This window comes from Manis pentadactyla, chromosome 3 (assembly GCF_030020395.1).
Source record: "Manis pentadactyla isolate mManPen7 chromosome 3, mManPen7.hap1, whole genome shotgun sequence".
In the NCBI taxonomy this organism is placed as follows: domain Eukaryota; kingdom Metazoa; phylum Chordata; class Mammalia; order Pholidota; family Manidae; genus Manis; species Manis pentadactyla.
This window is the reverse complement of record NC_080021.1, coordinates 96108360-96130298: the sequence shown is the minus strand read 5'-3', so window position 1 is coordinate 96130298 and position 21939 is coordinate 96108360. Positions and strand designations below refer to the sequence as shown.

Here is a 21939-nt window from a genome sequence, read left to right as displayed (position 1 = left end):
AAGAAATATCTCAGAATGTTAAATCAATGAATCGAATGATAAAATGACATTTCTCTGAAGAAGGAATAAGTTCAAATATGCCATTACCACCATAGTACCTTAAACAAAATGTAGCGAGAGTACCGAGTTTGGGTTTTTTTCTACGTGTGCCCCCCCACCCCAGTTCTGCCCTAAGAATGTCAAGAATTTGAACTCCCTGTTCTGAAGGTGAAAGGGCATTAACTCAAACCTCTTCATGATGAAAAGAGGTGGCCAATCCTGAGACTTCAGGAATATACAATAAAATATCCCAGGTTTATTATGGCACCAGATGATGATTTCCTCTGGGGCTTCAGAAGTAACTGAAAACATTTGAATTACAGATCATTAATTAGGAGCCAGTAAGATCTCCATGTGCATCTCAGTAATTCTCTACTCCTTTATTTCAACATTTAGCTTTAGGTTTAAAATATTTGCTAAGAAAGCAGAGAGGCGATTAACAGAGATTTTAAAATGTGTGCCATAGTTACACATTCTGTCAACAGAGTCAAAGGAAACTATACAGCATAAGTTACAAAATGGTGATTTCATGTTTCGCAAACATTCCCATAAACCCTCCATGGTGGTGTTATTCAATTCAACAATAGAAAAGCAAAACAGAAATGAACTTAAGAACCAGCCCAGCTCCTTTACATCTTGCAGAGGACCACGAGGAATCCACCAGCTTCACTTCGCCTGTGAAGCTCAGCGAGGAAATCTTCCCATTGCTCCTGCGAGAAGATAGTCCACGGGGGACACAGGTGAGCAGGAAGGAACCACAGCTCACTAGGGAACCACAGAAGCTCCACCGGCCCCAGGATAAATCGTCTGGGCTTCACAGAGAGCTCCCAAGACACCCAGTTTCCCAAAGGAATCAGTGCTGACTATCTGGGGTCTGCATTACCTCCTAGTGAATACCTTAACACATCTGAGTTTTGGTTTTAGTTTTGAACTCATTTCTTAAATTCGCTAGAGCTACAAGATTCTATAAGAGCTTGGCCACTACTTGGATACGATGGTATTTGGTTGTTTTAAAATATTTTATTATTATTTTTATATTATTATTCCAACAGACTGTATGAAAGGCAGTGATCACTAACACAGAACACAACAGGAGCTAACAATCAGCCAGGCTGCTCCAGGACCGGCCGCGCGGTCTGGGTCACTGACATGCACGGCAGTAGCTCATACGTGGCTACCCTCACAGTACAGGCTGTGGAGCACCGAGTGACATGGCAGAGGCTGCTGTACCCTTAGAAGCTATTGAATAAATATCACCAAAAAGCAAAATGGAAAAGAAGCCCTCCAGAGCACAACCACCTTAGGTCAACTGAATGTCATCTAGTTTATTCAACCAAAAATTTAGAGAGAAGGAAAATATTAAAACAAAAAAAAAGCAGTTCATAACACTAGCAGTAAATAAATTTGTACAACAATTCAGCCTGTATAATAGGATGAAATAAATCTACATCTCTTATTTTGGTGCTTTGAATTATACATACAAACAACAATTACAGGGACTTGTTCACAAAGCATGTAGGCCTGGAAAAAGGCTATCTGAGACCCTTGATGACAATACATGCGTGTTGACACAGATGCCCGGCCCTGATAGGTTTCCTACACAGAGGCCCACAGCTTCGATCAAATGATTTCCTAAGACTTTTTTCTCTTTTTTTCCTTCTTTTTTTTTTTAATGCATCGAACTGTGGCCAGTGAAAGGAAAGGAAACTGGCAGTTTGTCCACTTGAATACCAGACCTAGTTTCTTCTTATTTTCCACACTTTATTCCCCCATATGCCTTAAAAACTCCTGGTGTCCTTCATGCCTTTCTCACAGCTACCCAGATGCAATAAAGTCTTCTTCAAATGTACAGTATTTCTTACAATATAAGTTATATGCAATGTTCAGTGGTTTTTTTGTGGGGTTTTTTTTGTTTTGTTTTTTGTATTTAGGTTTTTTTCACAGCACTAGAGACCCTGGTAAAGAGGGAATGTGAGTCTGAATGGCTTATTCACAAATGGGATCCAGAGTCAGTGATTGAGAACACAGACACCACAGCGAGCTCCTCTGCAAAAGTGGCCAACGTTGTTTTGCTTTCTGCCTTCAAAAACGTAGATCCATGGATTTCGGCTTCATGATACTGCTCCTGCAAAAATGCACGTAGAAGGGGCTGGCAGGCCTCTGGCGGAGACCAGTCCGCGTGGGCCAGGGCCTCTAGCCCATGGCGGTGACCATACTGGAAGGGTGGTGAGGTCCAAAGGAGAGGCTAGATGGGGGGTGCATCGGCGTTGGGGTGGTCAGCATGTGGCTGGAGTGGCTGAAAGGGGAAATGTGGCTCAGGGAAGACATGTGTCTGGAGAGGGCGGAGGGGTTGAACGAGCTGCTCTTGGGGAAGTCCTCCAGCGTGTCGTGCACCTTTTTGCACTTTTTGGATTTGCTAGACATTTTTCGGTTTCTGGTCTGGATGCCTTCCTTCTTCATAGTCAGGGGTCTGTTAATCTAAACAAAGATCAATTTTTTTTTTTTTTTTTTTTTTACTATTTTGCTCACTCTGAAATGGCATAGGCTTTCACACCCAGACACGGGTTCCTCTGACTCCCCAGGTCAGGGATTCATTTTGGGGGGACCCCTTTCTTCCTCCTTCCCAGGGACCCAGAGTCCTGCAGGCTAGGTCTGTGGCAAGGCCTGACTGTCAGTCGCTACCAGCATCAGAGGCCAGGAGACCACAGGTAAGGTGTTTCAAGCAGAGGCTGCTAAATTATGTCATCCACATCAGTCATTTTGGGGGAGATTTGCCTTGGGGCACTCTGCATACCCAAGGACCAGATTCTAGAGACCCACCCAGTAGGACTGTATGTCCCTGGTAACTAACATTTGTCTTATTTCATTAAAATTTTCTTAGACTAGTTCATGAGAATGGAGTCAACATAGGAATCTGCCAGAGAGAAATAACATTTTGTCCACTTGTCTGCAATCTGTGATAGGACTTTAAAAGCACTGCCAAGGTCATCAGTCTTACTGTTTCAATCTATCTGCCTTGAGAAACCAGGGCTACACCTTCTTCACAGCAGTTTTTGGTGGTCTTTCTTCCACCTGGCTTTTTCACACTGACAGGGGCTGTAAAAATCTTCCCCTGGAGTCTGTATGTTCTGGGGTCCTATTTTAACGTGTCTTTCCAAAAGGTAAGCTCTTGCCCATGTCACGGCAACTGCAATGATCGAAGGCTGCAATTTACACCTAGTTCTGACTATCCACGTCCAACTAAACAGCTAACCAACCAATTGACAAGTACTCACTAACTGCGGTGGGGCACAGAGTACTATACTTGCATGAAAGCCCTCTCAGCCCCAAAATCAAAGACAAGGAACGAACTAAAGAGACAGGCAAGCACAGAGGTGGTCTCTGAGACAGCACACTGCCTTTCTTTTGGATGATCCTTGTTTGTTTTGTTTTTAAAATACATCTGCTTTGGGGAACCCAGAATCAAGAGAGGGGACTTTACAAAGCTAACAGAAAGCACTCCCCACAAGGAGTCACAATCAAATTAACCTGAAGAGCAGACATCTGCCCCATATAGCAAACCCCACATCTGGCCATGTTTCCAGAGCAATGAGGCAAATGCCTCAAGGAGGGAATGTCGGGGTCCCATCACTCCTGATTCCTTAGGCAAAAAGTGTCCTCTTCCACCAGGTTCTCAAACATGGAGAAAGAAAAAGCTCTCCTGGCTCCAGAATCTACCTGTCTGCTCCAAAAGCTAGAAGAACTCAGTTAAGGAAAAAGGAACCCAAAGAGCCAAGAGGGCACACTGAGGACAATGCTTCTGGGAGCAGCCAACACACAGCTTCCTGGAGCCGAGCTGGGAGCGGTCACCCTGGAGGGGGTGCAGAGCCACATGCTGGCACAGAGGCCTGATTTCCCCAGGCTGCCAGGGGGCAGAAGAGCCAAAAGGCCGCTGCCAAAGGAACATCTCAGGGTTCCTTCTTCAAAGTTACAATCGAGATAAAGATGCAGCCTACAGAGGCATAGGAATCTACTATCCCATCAAATCGTCCCCAAGATAATGTCTAGACATACAGCTCTTTATGCTGATATCTAGATATACACAGCCAGATATCTAAATATAATATCTGGTTACACAGATAGCCGCACAAACCCAGATAACTAGTCCCAACACCACCTAGATACACTGATACTGAGATAGGTAGTTATCTAAACACCTAGATAAGAAGAGAGGAACTAACTTATTATAGCATACATATACAGCTATCTAGATGGGCAGAATGTTAATTGATTACTATCTCTTATTGTTAAACACACATAACTTGCCTCCTTTTGTGAATTTTTACTAAACCAGAGAGGACAGAAAAACCACCTTTGTTGATGAGCAGGTTTCTGTCTCCCAGCCCCTCGGGCCCAGTCCTGCAGTCAAGAGCTAATTAAGAACAAGGTAGGCAGCACAGAGGACTCCTTGACTTTGATTTGATAAGAAATTTGTGTCCTCCAGAATTTTTTTTTTTTTTAGATTGGCCATAACTGGGATCACATCTCATCATGACTAAGTACTCCAAAAAATAGATAGCTGGTTCATTTCCCACCACTACTCTACTTGTATGGAAATAGGAAAGACATATATGTATATACACACACAATTCACTACTTTGAATTATCTTCAGTATATTCTAAAATGAGTAAGTATTTACTTTCCACTGGTCCCCATCAGTCCTGACACTGCTGACCCCCCAGGAAGGCCTCGGTTACTCTGAAACCAATCCTGGTTGTCTACTTTCTCAGCCACATCCACTTGCATGAGTCACTGCTTCTCTGAGTTAAAATTTCTTCAAGTAAAATGGAAATCAAAATAATTTCTGACCTGTGTACATCATGGGACTCTTTGAGGCTCAAAGGTAGTCAAGGAATGTGGAAGTTCTTTGAAAACCATAAATTACAACCCCAGAATAGTTTTTACAGGCTGTGCCGATGACTGGGCAGCTCATAGACTTGAATGCCCCAAATCTTCCAGATTTTAATCACAAATCTGTTTATCTCCACTGTGGTGAGCAAGCAAAATGTCCAAAGTGGAAAGGGGACTCAGGTTTCATTGCTGATAAATGTGCATCAAGTGCAGACCAGGGCACCGAGGGAGAATGGCCGACTACAGGAAGCCCCACTGGTGCCGGGCCCCACACAGGGACTATGCCAAGAGGGGACAACACCTAGGGCAAGGACCGGAGGTTTACAGGTGCTCTGGGAACTGCAGCAACTTATTCTCAAGAGGCAAAAAGGACAAGGGTGCCAGAGTCACCCTGAGAGGTTTCCCTGTGGCTCCAAAAATCTAACCAGAAAAGCTTCCTCTCCGATTCCCAGGTTTTCCTGAGTAAGCTGCACTGGCTGCCAGAATGGCCCTGAGCAGAATGCTCTGCCTTTTCCTCGTTCAGTCCCAGGCTTTGCCAAAGTCAGATTGGCAAAGAGACTTTAGGAGAACCAGAAAGAGCTAAAGACAAAGAGAAATGACACTTTTTTCTTTTGGATTAACGAAAACTTCAGGCCTCCTTGCCTGTCAGCAGGACTTGTTTCAGGAAAAAAATATACCTGAAGTTTCTGTTGTTTTTTGAAGGTAAAGGTATTGCAAAACAGGAGGACCCCAAATTAAAAGATTAGAAATGACAGGCTAAACCCAGGTGACTGACTGGCAGTTGTCATTCTGGGCATACGGCACAGAAAGAGAAGACATAGATTTTCCCTGGTCTGGCCGATTTCACCAGGCTGCTTTCCTCAGTTCTCCACTGCTGGGGACACTGACATCAGATGAAATATCTCAGACACTTCATTCCCTGTCTTTTATACAGAGATCCTCCATTTGGGGAATTTGTGTGCCTTGCATTACAATTCTGTTTATTTTTCTCCATTACTCTCTTTCTCTTGTTTGCAAAAATTTTAAACCACAAGGAAACATCAAAATATAACTGGTGACTTTTTTAGTTTCCCAAAGGGAAGATTTTTATCCCTTAGAGCCCCAGCGCAGGCCCACCACAGGAGCAGATCTGCCACGTCATGGCGTACACATCGTTCCCCACACGTACTAAGGGGGCTGGTAGCTCTTAGACCTTAACTCTTCTGTTTCAGCAAGGCCATGCTGTGGTCTCTACACGGGATCCCATTGCATGATTATCTGAGACCTGTTACTTGGCCCAAAGTGGGGCGATTCAGATCACAAAGGGGACCCAGAGCAGGTGATGCTCTTTCCTGGGCATCAGCAAAAAGGGACCATTCTGGCTGGTCCCGGTGACACTTACATTGTGCAACTTGTAGTACAGCCCGCAGGCATTGCAGACAGGGTCTCCATTGGCATTTCTTCTCCAGAGAGTGGTCGTGGTGGTTTGACAGTTTGCACAGGATGTACCTGCCCTTCTTGCTGCCGACTGGGAGTGGGGAGAGGGGGGAAAATCAAAACATGTGTTCAGAACTACGGAGACAGACTTTAAAAACAGAAAGAAAGAAAGACAAGAAAATATCATTGAAATCAAAACTAGCAAGTGGCCCACATGAAAGTCATAAAGATCCCCATAAAGATCTTCAAGAAGAAAATAGAGCCCATCCACTGGCCCAGGAGCATGTCAGACTGCAGCCAGGAGGGCAGAATTTACTTCGCCTGCTGTGCTCCAGAGCAGTTCCCAAGGATCAGAAAGCCGATGCCACCTCTCTGACGTAATAATGATCCCACTACCTCATCCGACAAAGTTCTCCAGATGCTTCATTTTTATGGGTAGCAATTTTGAATTAACCAGATTAGTTTTGGCACCAGACCCTCGGTGGCCTCATCCACCAGGCCAACACAAGGTCTTTCTCAAGTGCGACTGCCAAGAATATCCACTCTCAACAACACAAATAGCTATCACAATACACGGACAGCAAAGGAGGAACAAACCTGAGCATCTAAAAGCCCTTCACAGATCCCAAATAAATAAATGCCTTATTGTGAGGCAAGCAGTGCTGGAGTGGAGAACAGCCAGGCCCATGTGCAGCGTGCATCACAGAGCATGTATCTTGGGATGCACCGAGCAGCAGTCCTAAATGTACGCCACCCACACCTTCAGACTTGGTCACTCACTGTGACAACCACCCATATTCTCTTTAGGTGGCTTGCCATACATGAGACAAAATGAAAAGAACAAGGAATTTCACTATTCAGCAGAAACACTGGCCTCTCCTACTGCTGTCATCTCATTCCGGCTTCCTGAAAGTCGGTTTCTCCTACCTGCTGCCCACTGAGCAGAATAGTTGCAGGTCAGATGTCAGGCTCAACTTGAATTTTAATTATTTGACGCTCTTACTGCCTTCAGGTAGGAGACTTTTTTTCTTTCACTTTTGACCCACTTAAATGTGTAAGGGACCTATTCTCTGTGTCCATACTTTTTAAACAATTAAAAACTTTTGAAAGCAAATGGAGTTGGGACATTTCTAACACAGCCCTCTCCAACTCCTTGCCAACATAACAAGAAAATTTTAACTGCAAAATTACTCCTGCCCGTGGACTCAAAAATATTATGAAAGACAAGAGGAGAAAGAATTCAGTTTGTCTTTATCTGTGATCAAGAAAATTCTGGCATGGTTATAATGAGTGGAACAGAAACTACAGGGGTCATTGGTATGCTTTTCCATCAATATTTTATCAAGGAAAAAGTTGGGCCAAACACCCAAAGCTGCCAGATATGGAAAACCCAGTGGTAAGTCTGAATTAACCAGACTGATTCCTTCCCTTGCAAAGCCACTAAATTGGTTCCATAGATCTGCTCTTCCTTCCTACAGGCTTAAATAGCAGAGCTATGCCTTTTTTCTCTATCTTTTTTTTTAAGTCATTCTTTATTTTCTGTGCCCTAAGGAACTAGAAATTTGAAATGTCTCCTATCTCTCATAATTGAGAAAGTTCTGCATTATGGCTTCCATTTTGAAAATCTTTCACCACAACCCAAGAGTATTCCCCTCTAACCCCACCTGCCTATGCCCACCTGCCTTTACAAAATGTGGTGATTTAAGATTTCAAAAACTGTTTCACTTGTGTATCTCAAGAAGAAAAGGATACAGAAAATCAGTGTTACGGGCCTTGACAATTGTGTTCTTATGTGATTATCTTCCTATACTTTTTTCTCCTTAAAATAAATACTTGGATATCATAGATATCCTAGTATCTACTCAGGTACCGGATTTTCCAGCCCAACAACTTTAAATGTACATACAAGCACATAATGCCAACTGGTAAATTAGAGCATCAAAAGACAAGCTTCACGGTATGGTCTTTGGCAGTATATTGTCAGTAATATAAACACAGGGAGGCTCGCAATACAAGGGCCCGCAGACTTTATGCAAATTTATACAGAACCTCTAAAAGCCACACTAATTGGTTCACTAGCAGGAGACGAAGTACTTTATTAAAGCAAGTTACTCAGCTAGTTGTTAGACATATGAAAATCCTTGCAACACTAGGAAAAAAAGTGCTATGGATCTTCCCTTTGGTTATTTTTCTTATTTCCTGCATGAGTTTATTCAGTGTTAGATATGCATCTTATGGAAGAGCTCTCTACATTATGGGTGGTCTTTAGTGAGTCTGCAAATGTGCAAAGTAAAAATAGCAAACTGGAGAGCTGGTGCGAAGGACCAGGAAATATCAGAAAGAAGAAAAAGAAAGTTCTAGATATTCAGAAGTCAAATACATCTAAGAGCTAAAAAAATACATCCTGAATGTGCTCTAAGTATCTCCCTGGAGCATATGAACTCTATGGAACTAAAAATATAAAATCACTCAGAACAGATGAATAAGAAAGAAAGGATAGCTAAAATATGACAGCCGATGTACTCTAGAATTAAAAGCAATTGTTACTGAGTTCTAGCTATTTCTAATGAAAGGTGAAGACAAAATTATATGAAATGCAAGTAGAGCCCTCCTGTGCAATCTGCCCAGACAGAAGAAACCTCAGGAAAATATCAAATGTACGCTCATCAATCAGCACACAGTCCAAGACTTGCCTTCCCTTTTTCCATACTTTTACCTTAAAAAAGAGAAAGCCCAATTATAATGGCATCATGACTTATTTTAAGAGGAAGTTTTTTGTTGTTACTTTTTTTTCTTTTTCTCTTTTACTTCTTTCTTTCTTTTTTAAACTAAGGCCAGGTTTTGAGTGATTCAGAACATTCTTTTGTGGTGTAATCACATTCATTCTGTGCTAACACCTCCAGCCATTTCTTTTTCCAAACACGTCTTGTTCTGATACGTTCAAACATCTTGATGTTTAGGTTGGGGAAGCTGATTGTTGTTTATGAGTTATCTCCAGCACTCAGATATCCGGCAGCTTTTTCCTAGGAAGTTAGCTTTGCACACAAGAGAAAGGAAAAATAATACAGAAGTGCAAGGGGACGAGTGGGGGGAGGTGGAGAAAGTTGGAGAAGGGGGCAAAGATCAGAAAAGATAAAGCTTTAAGACCAAGTATTGCCAAAAATTAAAGTCTCGTGGGTACCTCCTTCCCTAGAAAGCTTTTCCTTCTTCTGAAGAGGAAGTGAAAGGTGTTGAATTGCACTAAAAATCTGATGTAGAAGACGAATAATTTTTTTAAAAGAATAGATTTTTTTTTTGGCTCTCCTTAGAATTTGATGGATGTTACTTCACCCATTAATAGGCAGGGGGAAATTCCCCTCCTCCCCTTTCTACTTGGTGAATGTCATCACCACAAAAAGCATTCTGATCTCTTGACTGTGCTTAGAGTTATCATCTGCCCGGCCTGCTTTTATTTGTCTGTTACATACAATTTGCTATTCAATCTGGCCTGAGGTTCCAAAGACAAGCTTACAAATGAATCTCTCCTGCTAGTTTTCCTTATAAATGCTAGGCAGTACCAAGGTTTCGCAAGTATTCCTAAGGGTCAAGAAATTTAAGAAAGAAAAAAGAGAGGGGAAAAGCTATTATTCTACCAATAGCAGTACAAAAGGGAAAATAAGACTAAAAAACTAGGTGAGACCAAGAGGCAGGGCAGAATCACAATTTCCCAGAGGCATTAGTGTGGAAAGTGCTCAATTCTTGAGCCCAAGAAAGAAGAAAATCTCCCAGAACTTTATGGCTGCTGTTTGTGAGGTTCAGTTAAGTGGCCCCATCAACCTTAAAGCATTTGCACCCAAGATTCATCCATGGCACTAAGGCAGCTCCGAGTCTGTGATCACTTCTCTACAACTTCAGGAGCATGGTCTGGACGGTGGTGCCTGGCACATTCCATTCTCATAATAAAATTCTGTGAAACTTCAATGCATTTTCAGTCAGTCACCCTGTTAAAACAATTATTCCACTAGCAAATACATTTAAGATTTGATAACCAAGAAGTCAACATCGTTAAAAACTAGATCAGTGACTTAGGAAATGTGGAAGGGAAAAACAAGAGAAAGAACTTTTCTGTATATCTAACTTGCCAAAAGAAAAGAAAAGAAAAGGAAAAAAAAAACCTGTCCCAAGTAAGCTGACATGATTTTGAGCTGTCCTACCAATTTCCTGCAAAAAGTTCTCCTTTCTGAAAAGAGGATGTTAAAAACACAAAGTGGTTAGTGTGGGAGCTGTGCTTCCCAAGGAGAACTCACCAGCCTTCGCTTGGGCTTAATGAGGGGTCGGTTCTGTCCGTTCATCTTGTGGTAGAGCCCGCAGGCGTTGCACAGGTAATGCCCCGTTCCATCCCGTCGCCACAGGGGGGTTGAGGTCGCCCCGCAGTTCACACACTCCCTGCCTTCTAGAAACAATCACACATAAGTCACTTACGGAAGGAAAACACACAGACAAGCTGGGAATCAGGGGATGAAAGTACAAGTGAGAACTTTCTCTCTCCTCCCCCTTTTGGAGAGCTTTCCTACCCCCACCTCCCTTGAGGGTGGCCCCAGGTTAAAAGGAGTTACTGTGGGGCCCTTTCATGGAGGAACCATTCTCCTACACAGGCAGCTGCTGTCCCAAGAAGAGGCACAGGAATGAATGGCAGCAGGACCTTGTTCTGAGCCTGCCTAACTTGATGGGGAAGATCAAGCAGAGCCAAGCAGGAAGGCAAATTTCAGCATGAAATCATTCCCTGAGAAAATGCTGAGCCCTGGACGATGGCAAAAGCACAACATTCCATTCACTTTCCTCAAAGGAAAACAAAGGTGACCCATTAGGGTCTCTGGGCCTGTCCATATGGATAGATAAATAATGAAGATCAGGATGGGGAGAAAGGAAAGCTTAATCAGTGGCTAGATAGATAAACAGATCCTAAATAGATGAATAGATTGATCAATTGGTTGATTGATTTTAGGAGCCCAGGCTTTAGATTTTACTTCCAATAAAACGGTTAATGTCCCTGGCTGGCAAGAAATAGATGTAGATCCAGAAGGGGCCACATGTCTTTTTTCTCCCCAGAAAAGGCCAAGGTTTCCAATAGCTTTCCAGCCTCAAGTGTAAGTATGACCCTAGCCAGCCCAGACCAGGAGGCACGGAGGGCAGCTCTGTGCACTTGTAGGCAAGAACCTGGAGGGAAGAGGGAAGAAGGGAAGGCTGGGGAGGGGCAGGTCAGGAGAACAGGCCAGGTGAGGACAGGGGGCCTCTCGGGCTGCTCCTTAACCAGGGCCTGCCTGCAGTTGCTCTTTTTCCAAAAAAACAAACAAACAAAATAAACAAAAAACCGGCCAGGCCGGTTGGAGCAGCACTCACTCCAGGGGCAGGAGTGACCCAGACCCACCTCTGGAGAGAAAGCTCCTGGAGAGAATCCCTCAAGACACCATTTCAGGGCACTGACTTCAACTTCTGTGGCAAGAGCAAGAGGAGGAGAGTTTCTGGGAGACATGCCTGCCTTGGAGGGCTTCCTTCGCCTGGTGAGGTCAGGCCACCTTCCTGCCCACCAAGGAGGCGCTCCGCCCTGCTCAGGACCCAGCCTGACTCTGCAGGATAGGTCCCCCCAGAGTAGGGTCAGGGAAAGGCTCTGCCCTCTTTGGGGGTGTTGGCAGGGAGGTTATGGAGGATGGCAGAAGAGAACCGTGAGCCCCTTAAAGGCTGTTTTGTTGCTAAGAGATTCATCAGCTAATGCAAGCTACAAGGAAGGCCCGGTGGGGAAGAGACCCCAGCAGGGCACTTGGGAATCTTGACTCCCTACAAGGAAGACAAGGCTGGCTTTGGGGGCCTGGGAGCTGCTCAGGCCTTTGGAAACCCTCAGGCCAGGTTCGAGGGGGGGACTGGGGAGCTCATCCTTGCAGGCTGTGCTTGAGTCCAGGGACAGGCTCTGGGAAGAAAGAGGACTTTCACAAATGGAAGAGGGTGCTGCTTTCGTTACACCATGGAGTCCATGAGGGGGCTGAGCAGTTTTTATCAACTTTGCTTTCTTAAAAAATTTTAAGGAGTTAAGAGGGACTTGGCTTTTTTGCTCCAAATTCCAAAAAGGTTCTTAACCCAGGGCTGACAGAGAGCCTGGTTGTGTACAAAACTGGCACTTGGATGCCGGGAGCTCCTTCCCAGGGACCCAGTGGCTTCTGTCAGTCCTCAACAAAGGCTTTTGCCGAATTACCTCCAGACACCTTCCCCCGGGTCAAAGCCTGCAGGATGTGGCCAGCTGGGGGTGGGGGAGCAGGGAGGAAAGAGGGGAGGCCATTGGCGGCAAGCAGGAGTGGGGGCCGGGAGGCAGGCAGCCCTCAGCTCCTGTGCAGAGCAGGTCCCAGCCGCTGGGGCTCCAGGCCCCCTCCACATCCTGCCAGAACAGGGGCCACTCAGGTCCCAGACATTTTGTCCTTTCCTCCCTGGCACAGGGGGTGGTCAGGTTTCGGGGCTCTAAGCCTCTCCAGCAGCAGCAGCCCTGCTCCCAGGTGCCTTGGGCTGGGGGATCTCCCAGCCTGACGTGATTTCCTTTCCTTTGTCAGGCATGGGGAGGATGACAGCTTCCTTTTCAGAGAGACCTTAGAAGCTAGCAATGTTGGCTCTTCAGCAAGGCTCTGCACACTAGAGCAATTTTCTGTCTTGATTCACTCCGCAAGTTCTCGATTGCCTTATGTGGGTTTTTCTTTTTTTTTTTTTTCTTTTCTCATTGTTGCCTCTAGTCTCTGACTTCAGCAAGTGAGCAATTTTCCTAATGGACGCCCTGACTGTCTCCTGCTTTCTTTCCCTCTCCTAGCTCACTGCCTGGTGTGAACTGCTCACACAGACACCTCTCTTAGGTGACAAGAACCACAGAACTGCAAGGCCTCTTGACATTCAACAGCCATTTCCAAACACCCCTCCACCTCCAGCTGCAATCCTGGAACTGGGCTGGGTGGAAGGGGTAGTAGGAAGGAAGGCAGGAGTTGTCAGGAGGAAGGTGGACCCTGAAGCCCAAGGCCAAGAGGAGCTGGGGGAGCTAAGAAATGGTCCTTTACAGAGAGACTTTGTCTTTTGTTTGCAAAGATATATCCCAGCACAGAGGGCCTGTGCAGGAGTTAAGAAAAGCAACTGGTGCCCTAACCACAGCTTCAACCATTTCTCCAAAATCTGACAATTCTCTTCTCATCTCCTCCTTGGCAAGTGTGTTTGCAGAAAGGAGGTTAAAAGAAGAAGAAAAAAAAGCAACTACTAAAACCAAAAGAATCCCCCCTCAAGAATTCCCACCACTTCCACCCTTATACCCAGAAGGCTTCTGGAATCTTCCTCTCCGCACTCTTACACTCCCCAAAAGTCCCAGTGCCCTCACTGACCAGGTGTGCTGTCCTTGGGTTTTTTGACTGTGAGAAAGGAACAAGGAGGAAGTAAAAAGCCAAATTGCGAGGTCTCCTCTCCTCTCGCCCCACCAAAAATAAAATAAAATAGGTATCTAGGTGCCCTTGGTTCTGGTTTAGGGAAACCGCAGCTCGGCCCCCGTGCTTCCCCCAAGTGTTCAGCCTCAAGGAAACTGAAGGCACAGGGTGTGCGCAGCAGAGGGGAGAAATCAAACTCGGAAATGAGGGCAGAGAAACCAGAGGCTTTGGGAAAAGTCACTGTGCCGCCTCCCCCCACACAAACCACCATGCCAGCCTCAGATACCACGATCTTCCCCAAAACTTTTAGCCCCACCAGAGGAGGGAACTTTTTTGAAAAAAATCCCATCACTACCTCAAAAGGTACAGGCTTGCACTCTTTGCAATCAGCCCTCAAGCCTCACTCTAATCCCGGTTTTTCTTGTGTCAGCCCATTTCTCTGGAACCCTACACTCCAAGCCCCGGGTCGGCCTCTAGTGAGCAGCAAGAGCACTTTCCTCCAGTCGGTCTCCCTTCCTCTTCCTTACTCTTTGACTCTACCAGCTAGCCTGCCTCCCTCTCCCTCTGCCGACTTTCATGTACTGAACATGCAGGTCTGAGTTTTTCTGTCAGCCTAACCGCATCCGGACTCTATTAAAGTTCCTGGCGCGGGATAAACAATGCAACTGTCGCGTGCAGCAGTCTGAAAATAATTGGATTAGCTAAAACATATCAACTAAATAGAGACAGTCCTGCCTAGGCAGTCGGAGTGAATGTCACCCTGGAAAAATCCCTGAAAACTGATCTCATGGTCACTGGGCTCCCAGAGCCCTCACTTGGAAGTTTTTTAAACTGGGCGTTTGCAAGCTCTGTTTCAACACTGCTCATCTCACCCATAAAAGACAGGTGATTTTCACCACTGCTTTGCATCTAGAATCTCTACAGATAGAAGGCAGAGGCAAGGCCGATGGACAGGACAGGAGAGCCCACCCTGAAATGCGCACACCCAGAGAGACACAACATCTTCCCAAAATCATCTCTAAAGATGTAGTTAGATCTCATCTCAGAGAGTCCCCATCTCTCTGATTCAACTACTTTGGTTAGAAACAAAGTTGGTGATGGATTATTTTACTTTTAAAGCAGAAATATTTTGTGTGGGTTTTGTGTTTTGTTTTGTTTTTTAATGCAAGTGTCTACAACAGGAGAATAAATATGCAGCGTGCTTTCAGAGAGGATGAGCAGAGGAGGCAGAGACACACACACTCGTTTTCACTCCTTCCTACCCCTCTGGCTTCAGATCAATCGAGGAACATGTCCTAAGCCTCCTTCCTGCCCTTCCTTGCCTGTGCTGCAAGCCTTAGAAGATACTGCAGGTAACTAGCCCATTCCACTTCGATTTTCATCGAACTGTTGGCCAGGAGCAGAGCCCATCTCCCTTAGGGTGAGAGCCCCCTTTTCTACCAAAGAGCATGTGTTCTGCTTTTGCCAGGGCCCCGCCCCCCACAAAAAATATATACAACTTTATTTATAGGTGTCTTCTGTTGACTACATGACCCTCTCTGAGCTGAGCCCAGAGGAACAGTCGGACCTCCGGAGAGGCGGGGCGGGGGGGGGGGCGGTCATAGAAGGGACCTGTGTTTGTTTAGGTTTCAGGAGGTTTCGGTTTAGCATTAAACACTAGAGATTTATTTCCTCGGGCCTTCCATTTGGTCTTGGAAACTGACTGAAGGTTACTGGCAGAACCCAGAAGTTCCCTGGCAGGCAGGAGAGGGTATTTGTTTTTGTTTGTGTCTTCCTTCCCCAGCTCATTGGGGGGGTTGAATTAGGTCCCAATTTCTCTGTGCTGTGAAGACTGGAAGGAGACATGACACACCCCAGCCTTTCCCAGCTGGAAGAAAGGGGAGAAATCAAATCTCAGAAGGGTCTGGAACACACCCAGCTCCGCTAGGGGCAAGTCTGCGGGCTGTCCTGTCCCTGCCCTGGACTGAGTTGTTGGAAGGCCAGAGGGGAGCCAGGCCTCAGGGCAGAAAAGGCGCCTACCTGTGCTGGACCGCGCCTTGGGCCTGGACTTGCATCCGAAGCCGGTGGGGGAGCCCCCCAGCAGGCTGCTGGGCGGGAAGAGTCCGGAGCTGTATTCGGGGACGTAGGGCGGGTAGGTGGTGATGGGGTGGTGGGCCGTGGAGGTGGCGCCCCCCAAGGTGGTCATGCTGGCACGCGAGTGCGACGACTCGAGCTTCATGCCATCGGGCAGTGGCACCTGGTACTTGATGCACTCTTTCTCGTCCTGGCGCGCCGAGCCGGCCGAGCCCGGGGTGGACAGTGCCGGGTCCGGGGAGACGTCCTTCGGCGGGGTAGGCGGGAAGGTGAAGAGGTGCGGGCTGGAGTGGCCCGCGGACAGCGAGGAGGATGAGGCCGGCGGGTAGACGGAGAGCGGCCCGGGGGAGCCATGGTGGATGGACGTCTTGGAAAAGGGGCTCAGGTTCCAGGGCGACGCGGTGTGGTGGCTGCCCAGGGCTTTGCCACCGTCCAGCCAGGGCAGGGATCCGTGCAGCAGGGGTGGACGGCACACCTGACTCCCTGCGCAGAGCAGGGGCAGGGGCAAGAGAGAGAAAGCCGTGAGCGCAGAGCCCCTGGGCTTCTCCCCGCCACCCGGCTGGTGCAGGAACATGCCCAACCCAGGCGGGCCCTGCTCAGGCCCACGCTCTCCACCTAGGCGGCCCCACGAGTACTGTAGCAGCACACGCCGCACACTGTCTCCCACGCAAGTGTTCTATCAAATCCAGCGGAATTAAGGGCCTGAGTCTGACACCCCAGAGGCACTGCGAGGGAGTGGAGGAGGGCCCCTGGGCTTATTTGGCCTCTCCAGACACACTTCCTAAATCACACCCCCTGAGGTCCCTCTCTAGAACCTGGCTTGATTTATTGGTTTCCTTCAATGGCCTGGCATCCTCCATCCCAAATCTAATCCCAGGCAGCCTGATAAGAGGGTCTATGAACAATGAAGCCTGAAGGTAGCAAAACTGCTCAACACCAGGAAAATAGACTGGACCTTCGACGGGACTGGCAGTAGGCCCCAGCTGCAGATACCCAAGTGCAGGAAGGAGAGGGCTTGGAAGACCACAGGGGACATTTTACTCATCTATCCAAGTAACCCTACTTCAGTGCTTGCTCATAATTGGCAAGTCCTGAAATGGGATTTGCAAGGAAATTTTAATCACTCAGGCTGTAGGATTAAGTGTCTAAAGCTAGACCCTGGGAGAACCTTTTTTTCTGCCTTTCTCATCCTCCCAAATTCTATAGAAGATAAAATGAGCCCAACTATCTTCAAAGTTGTGATTCTCCCAGTGCAACATGTGAATTTTCACCTGAGCCTGAGACACAAAATTCCAGTTTATGTGTCTGTTTCCCTCATACACAGTATCTTTAGCCTTCATTTAAAATACATAGTTTTAAGGTAGCCTAACTCCGACAAGTCCACACACTCAGGGGTAAATGAAAGCTGCAAATCCACACACTTAACGATCTTTTAGTCTAGTACCTGCCTCAGCATTTCATTCTATTTAACCATTAAGAACAATACTGAAACTAAAATCTTAAGAGAGAGGAAGGGGAGGAGAGAGGAGGAGAAAAGAGAGTTCTCTGAACACCAAGGGTCAAGATTCATATTATACAGGAAGTAGTATAGTAAATGATATTAAGTCTACATCTACTGCATTTCCACTTAACTGTTGATCTGCACAGAACAAGGGCAAAGAGCGCCCCATCCGCAGAAACAATTGTTTAAAACCTGGTGACAGCAAGGCGGAGGACGCCTGCTGCGGAAGGGGCTCTGTCACCGGCGCCAGAGAGGGCTCCAAGTAGGGGACCGGGCAGACCAAGGTTGGCAGGGCTGAGAGAGGCTCACGCTTTCTCTGCCTGAGATTCTGCTATTTCTTCTTCAGAACAACCTAAGACTGCAAAGCGTTAGAACAATTTCCCCCTAGCTACAGAGGGCTCAGTTTCTGCTTAACATTTCAGAACTCTCCTTAACTTTTCAAGATGAAAAAGAAAGGAAAAAGGAGAACTGGAATCATTTCTACTTAGAAAGAAACCCTGAGGGATCCTAAATCTTCTTTGGGAGCCTAATGGGACTGTGGTAGGCCAGAGGAGAGGGTCAGGCAAGAGATGTGGGGAGCAGGAATGGGGAGAGCGAAAATCAAAGACGCAGGAAAATTCTGTGCAGCCGGGAATCTAGGGAACCTTAAAGTCTCCAATTTAAGACTAGACTCTCCACGAGATCCCCTTCAAGCACCAAATTCCATTCCCCAGAGCTTAGAGCAAGGAGACCTGCCTGGAAACTAAATGCACCAGCTTTGGGGAAAGGTTAAAAAAGAAAAAACAGGAGTTTGAATAGATAAATCTCTCGGGCCTTTCTGGAAACTGAGGTACGACAGCAGAAGCCCCCGAGAAGAACTTCGGATGCCTGGGGAAGCGAAGCCCTTTGAAAGAACCAGGTCCGTGCCGGGTTTGCCCAGCGCCGGCGGCGGGGCTCGGGGAGCTGTGGCCGGCAGAGGCAGAGCCCGGGCTCCCGCTCCCGGGACCTCCGAGGCTCCCGAACCTGCGGCCGCGCCGGGGAAGGGAACTGCAGCTCTGCGCCCTCCAGGTGAGCGCCAGGCCCAGGGACTTCAGCCGCGGAAGAGACGCCTGCTACGACTGTTTTTAAAAACACACTCTCGCGGCGTTCGAGACGGCTTCCTCGCCCATTTCCGGGCCCCAATTTTTTTTTTTAATGGAGCGGTAACGGCACTTGGGGGCTTTCGTTGGGTCTCTCCACTCCCTGGTTCTTCCCTGCCTCCCTGACCCGAGAGAGCGGAAACGGCTGAACCTAGGTCCCCGCACCCGGAGCGCACTTACCGTGGTGGGTCGGAGGGTACCTCTGCACAGTGGCCCTCACCGAGTTTCCGTAGTAGGACGGGACATGGTTGCCTTGACCATCGATGTTAAAAAGTACATCCACCTCCTCCGGCAGAGGGTACTGCGCCGGGTCCATGTAGGAGTGACCGAGGCCTGGGTGGTGCGTGTCCGGGTGCTGCCCGTTGAGAACCGCGGGGTGGTGGTGGCTCACCCAGCGCGGCTGGTCCGCCGTCACCTCCATGGCCCCCGCTGCGCTCGCGCCCTCTCGCCGGGCCCGGAACCCGCGCGCGGTGAGGGAGGGCGGTCGGGCTAGGAGGTCAGGGGCCTCCGGGGCTCTGCAGGTGCTTCTGCCGTCGGAGGGACGAGGGGCGTTTAATGATTTTTCAATAGGGGAATAGAAAGCTGGGAAGGAAAGGTGAGCAAATAAGGGGTTTGTTTTAATCTCTGCGGGGTAGTTTAGCAAGGAGAAGAAGAGGAAGAAAAAAGAAATTCCAAAAAAATAGGTATGGAAGTATAAAGGGGGATCAAATTGCAAAGGGAGGGAGCGAGAACAGCTGGAATTCTGCAAGAGGCTCCTGTGCACTGGGGGTCCTCAGAGGCTCCGAGCCTGAGTCTGTCCTCGGGTTGCCTGCGAAAGAGAGAAGGGGGAGACCTGGATGAGCTCCTAAGTACTTTAGCACCTGAGTTTATGAAGTGCCGCCCCCTCCCCTCCAGCAGCCCGACTCCGCGCCGGCGCCCCCGGGACACGCACACACAAGCGCACACGCGCACGCTTCCCCGCGAGCGAGTACACCCCCGCTGCGGCCGCTGAGGGAGCGATTTCCACGTCCATCCCTAGCAGCCTGGCTCTCCCAGGAGTCCTGAGCTGACTGAGCGGTTCCAACTTGGACGACAACTCCCTCCCTCCGTGGACACCGGTCCCGGGACCTTCCTGCCCGCCTCTAGACACTCTCCAAAAGAGAAGGGTTGTGTTTTAAATGTTTTAAAGTCCTCCCAAATGGACAGGGGAGGAGGAGGGGAAATCAAACTTAACCAAAAAAAAAGAAAGTCGCCAATACCAACCTGGGAAGCGAGGAGCAGAGAGGAGGAGGCGGCGGCGGCGGGTGACCCGAGAGCAGAAACTGCTCAGTCAGATTGCGTGGCTCGCTCTGTCTCGCGCGCTCTCCGTCTCTCTCTTTTCCTCTCTCTCTCCCTCTCACAGTTTTTTTTTTTTTTTTTTTACAGGGAATGCATTCTTTCTGAAAGTATCAAGACGGCGCCAGGCAGCTCAGTGTTCGCAGACAGCTGTGGCGCGACGCAACTTAAGGAGGTTCTAGTGTCATCCGCGCCGAGGGGGGGAGGAGCCTGGCGCTGGCGAGGAGGGGACTGTATCTACAGCACAAGGAAACTGCAACCCAAACCCTCTCCAGGACTTCACCACCCCTGGCGCCCCCGCCCCTCCTCCCGCCCCTCCACTGACCGGAAAGGGGGCGCCGCGAAGGGCGGCCGGGCGGAGGGGCCGCAGGCGGGTGGGCGCGGCCGGCAGACCAGGGCGCAGGGGGCGGGCGACGGGAATTCGCGCTCTGGCCCTTTAAATGAGGCTCCCGCTCCTGCCAATTCATTCCGGCCGTGCAGATCTCTCCGGGCCGGGGAAACCGACCTGCCCCATTCATAAAGTTAATTTCTACGGGCAGCCTTCCCTTTTCAGACATTTTTTAATGAGCAACCTTTTTTTTTTTTAGTTTAATCCAAGTAATTTGGGAGTTTATTGATTTGGGGCTACGGCATGTAAAACTGATTGGGGGAAACACGCTAACGTCAAAGTACTTTTGAGATTTGCCTCTCGGGAGAATTGCCCAAGAGATGGAGGAATCAGGCGGAAGGAATGAGTCTTTGATCAACTATCCATGTTTCTTTGGTGGTCGTGGTCAGCATTCCCCCATCCTCTTGCTTTTTAGCAAGCTTCTGCAGTGAATATTTCAGCCGTTCCCGCTGCCTCTTCCAGACCTAATATTTGCAATTGATGTGCGCATTTGACTTGAGTGACAATAGTGATGGGTGGAAAGGACAGGGGATAGACACTGGTTCTCCAAGTGCAGTGGGAGTGGTTGGATCTTTACTCCAGACACAACTTTTCCCTTCACCCGCCCCAAACCCTACACTCGGGGTCCCAGAGCTCCCCCGGTCGCCTCCCCGACCCCACCCCGACCCTACCCGCCGCGGGGCAGGACAGCTGCGGCCTCCCCGGGCCCTGCAACTCCCGGACGGGCTTGGCGCTGCTGGGCGACCGCGGGAGGAGACTGCGCTGCTCAGAAAGCCCAGCAAGGGGCGGGGCGGGGCGGAGCCTTGAGGGGCCAATCAACGCGCGAGGCTGCGCATAAGTGGCGATTGGTCGGCCCCACGGGCTCCCAGCCCGACCGGGTACTTTGAGCCACTGCATCCCCTAGCGGCGCGCAGGCTCCTGCAGCCGCGCGGCCCGACGGCGGGCCCGGGAGAGCCGGGAACAGGCGGCGACAGAGGGCTCGGGTTCCACCCTCTGCTCACTCCAGGGCCATGCGTGTGGGTAGACCGCGGGGTCTCCCGCACGCTTTACCAAGGACGGCACTAAGAGCTGGGCCTGAGGTTGTATTTGAGTTAAAGACATTATTCCATATTCACTCCACCCCATAAAATTCCCTCAAATACAAAAATTCGAGATAGAGGGTAACGTCCCTACAAGTAATTTTGGGGGCATTCCTTTCATGCGGTGAAGGAGAAACAACATTTAGCCTTAACTTGGTGTGTGGGGAAGATGTCTCAATACACAATCCTTGTAGAAAGATTAGTAAAATGTATTTGGAAGAAGTGGAAACGGTTCACCGGATCTTGGATTTGGAGCTTCAGTGACTGTTTTCTTGAATCTGATGTTTGTTATAAATCAGGATAGAGCTTCTTGATACCGGATAGGGAGAAAATCCCTAAATTAAACACCGCCCCGCGTGTTTCTCCTGAGCCCGTTTAGTCCCCGTTTATTAGAGCAAACCAATAAAGGAACATCGATTTCCCTTTCACTCTGACCACTTCTCTCTAGGGCCAGTCAAGCTACTAGCCTCTCCTCTTGCTCACGGCAAATATCCAAACCTTTTAATTATTTAGTTGGTCTAACATTCACTGGAAACCGCTCCATAAACAAGGACAGGGTAACGCGCACACCGTTGTGCTAAATCCCGAGATTAAGAACGGAAACAGAGAGAAAAAATGAAAAGTGCTTCTTAGCGCAGCAGAACAGGGCGAGGAGACCGTAGCGAGACCCCAGTTCAAACCACGCGCGAAACACCAAAC

The 21939-nt window shown here is 48.3% G+C and overlaps 1 protein-coding gene across 2 annotated transcripts; it reads right to left on the bottom strand.

The window, feature by feature from the left end:
• Positions 1–400: 400 nt before the first annotated feature.
• Positions 401–20213, bottom strand: GATA3 (GATA binding protein 3). Of its 2 annotated transcripts, none has more exons than XM_036908155.2 (6): positions 19702–20213; positions 18640–19267; positions 15787–16323; positions 10633–10775; positions 6312–6437; positions 401–2517 (listed from the first exon to the last, which is right to left on the bottom strand). In XM_036908155.2, exons 2-6 carry the CDS (start codon positions 18878–18880, stop codon positions 2233–2235), a joined length of 1332 nt encoding a protein of 443 aa, XP_036764050.1. In that variant the 5' UTR covers positions 18881–19267; positions 19702–20213; the 3' UTR covers positions 401–2232. The 2 variants fall into 2 exon arrangements, with proteins under 2 accessions (XP_036764050.1, XP_036764048.1); XM_036908153.2 differs by having other exon boundaries at positions 10633–10778; positions 19702–20211.
• Between the last annotated feature and the right edge of the window lie 1726 nt (positions 20214–21939).